The 1,289-nt window shown below is 47.0% G+C and overlaps 1 protein-coding gene across 1 annotated transcript; it reads left to right on the top strand.

Annotated features, from left to right (window-relative positions):
* Positions 1-299: 299 nt before the first annotated feature.
* RNASE10 (ribonuclease A family member 10 (inactive)) lies at positions 300-941 on the top strand. Its single transcript, XM_058540391.1, has one exon. It carries the CDS (start codon positions 300-302, stop codon positions 939-941), a length of 642 nt encoding a protein of 213 aa, XP_058396374.1.
* The last annotated feature ends 348 nt before the right edge of the window (positions 942-1,289 follow it).

Genomic DNA, 1,289 nt, shown 5'->3' with positions numbered 1-1,289 from the left:
CTTTCTCCACTGATTCCTCATATGTGATCCAATTTCAGAACTGCCTCCCCGGTCATCTTCCCATTCTGCAGGACCCACATGTTATTATACAGCAACAGGGAATGTGGTGGGGAGGGACAGGGGAAATGGGAAATGAATGAGAAAAAGATCCCTGCCTTGAGGGGGATGGGGTAATGTTAGGAAGGGAGAGGAGACCCCAAAGACTATGCTGTCAGGGTTTAGGGAGTCTAGGGTCTCTACCAGAGCCAAGTTTCACCTCACAGTCAGTCCTTCCATTTCTCTCCTCCCCTCTAGGCAAAATGAAGCTGACTCTGGTGCAGATCTTCTTCATGATGTTGCTGCTGTTGCTGGGCCTGGGGTTGGGCCTGGGGTTGGGGCTTCAGATGGCCGCAGCAGTCCTGGAGGATAGCAATCAACCACTGAATGACTTTTGGTCCAGTGACTCACAGGAGAAGACCGAGACCACTAAGAAGGGAGAGGGCACCCAAACCGCAGAAGCCCTGCTGCTTAGCAACAAAGGAGTGGTGCAACCTGGGTGGCCAGAAGATACCATCCTTGGTGAAGATGAAGTTGGAGGAAACAAGATGCTCAGAGCTGAGGCTCTCTTTCAGAGCAACAAAGACTATCTTAGGCTTGACCTGACAGCCAGGGAATGCAATGCCCTAATGGCACATAAAGTGAAGGGGCACAACCACCCATGCATAACCCAGTACACATTCATCCATGAGAATCTAGATACAGTCAAAGCTGTCTGTAATAGTCCCGTTGTTGCCTGTGACCTCAAGGGAGCCAAATGTCACAAAAGCTCCCGTCCTTTTGATCTGACACTCTGCAAGTTATCCAAACCAGACCAAGTCACTCCTCATTGCAATTACCTAACTTTCATTTTTGAAAAGTTCGTTATTATATCCTGTAGTGACATGAAGCTCCAGGTAACATGAAGGTCTGGACAAGGAAGCAATTTATCTTCTTCCTCTTTACATTTTCCTCTTCTTTCCACTTCTTTCTCACACTATTTTCCTCCTCTTAGGTATTCCGCAAAAAAGGTACTGGGAAGAGAAGCTGGCCTATTCTTTATCATTCTCCCCTGAAAATATAATTTTTCTTTGCCCTGGGGTTCACTCAATTTGCATTTTATTCCTGGGATTATAGGTGGCAGAAGAGGGTAATGATGTCTAGTCTCTCTAGGTTCTCATCTCTTGGATTTTATCTCCTGCCCTGGAAAGAGATAAGTGAAGAACTGCTCTAGTCTTTCCTGTGATCCTGGTCATCAGTCTGCTCCCTGCTCT

Source organism: Diceros bicornis, chromosome 5 (assembly GCF_020826845.1).
Source record: "Diceros bicornis minor isolate mBicDic1 chromosome 5, mDicBic1.mat.cur, whole genome shotgun sequence".
Classification (NCBI taxonomy): Eukaryota; Metazoa; Chordata; class Mammalia; order Perissodactyla; family Rhinocerotidae; genus Diceros; species Diceros bicornis.
Note: the sequence above shows the minus strand (reverse complement) of the source record. Positions and strands in the feature narration are given on the sequence as shown.

Bases quoted from the DNA above. Each gene is read 5' to 3' on its own strand.
- RNASE10 (XM_058540391.1), top strand. From the start codon at position 300: ATGAAGCTGACTCTGGTGCAGATCTTCTTCATGATGTTGCTGCTGTTG.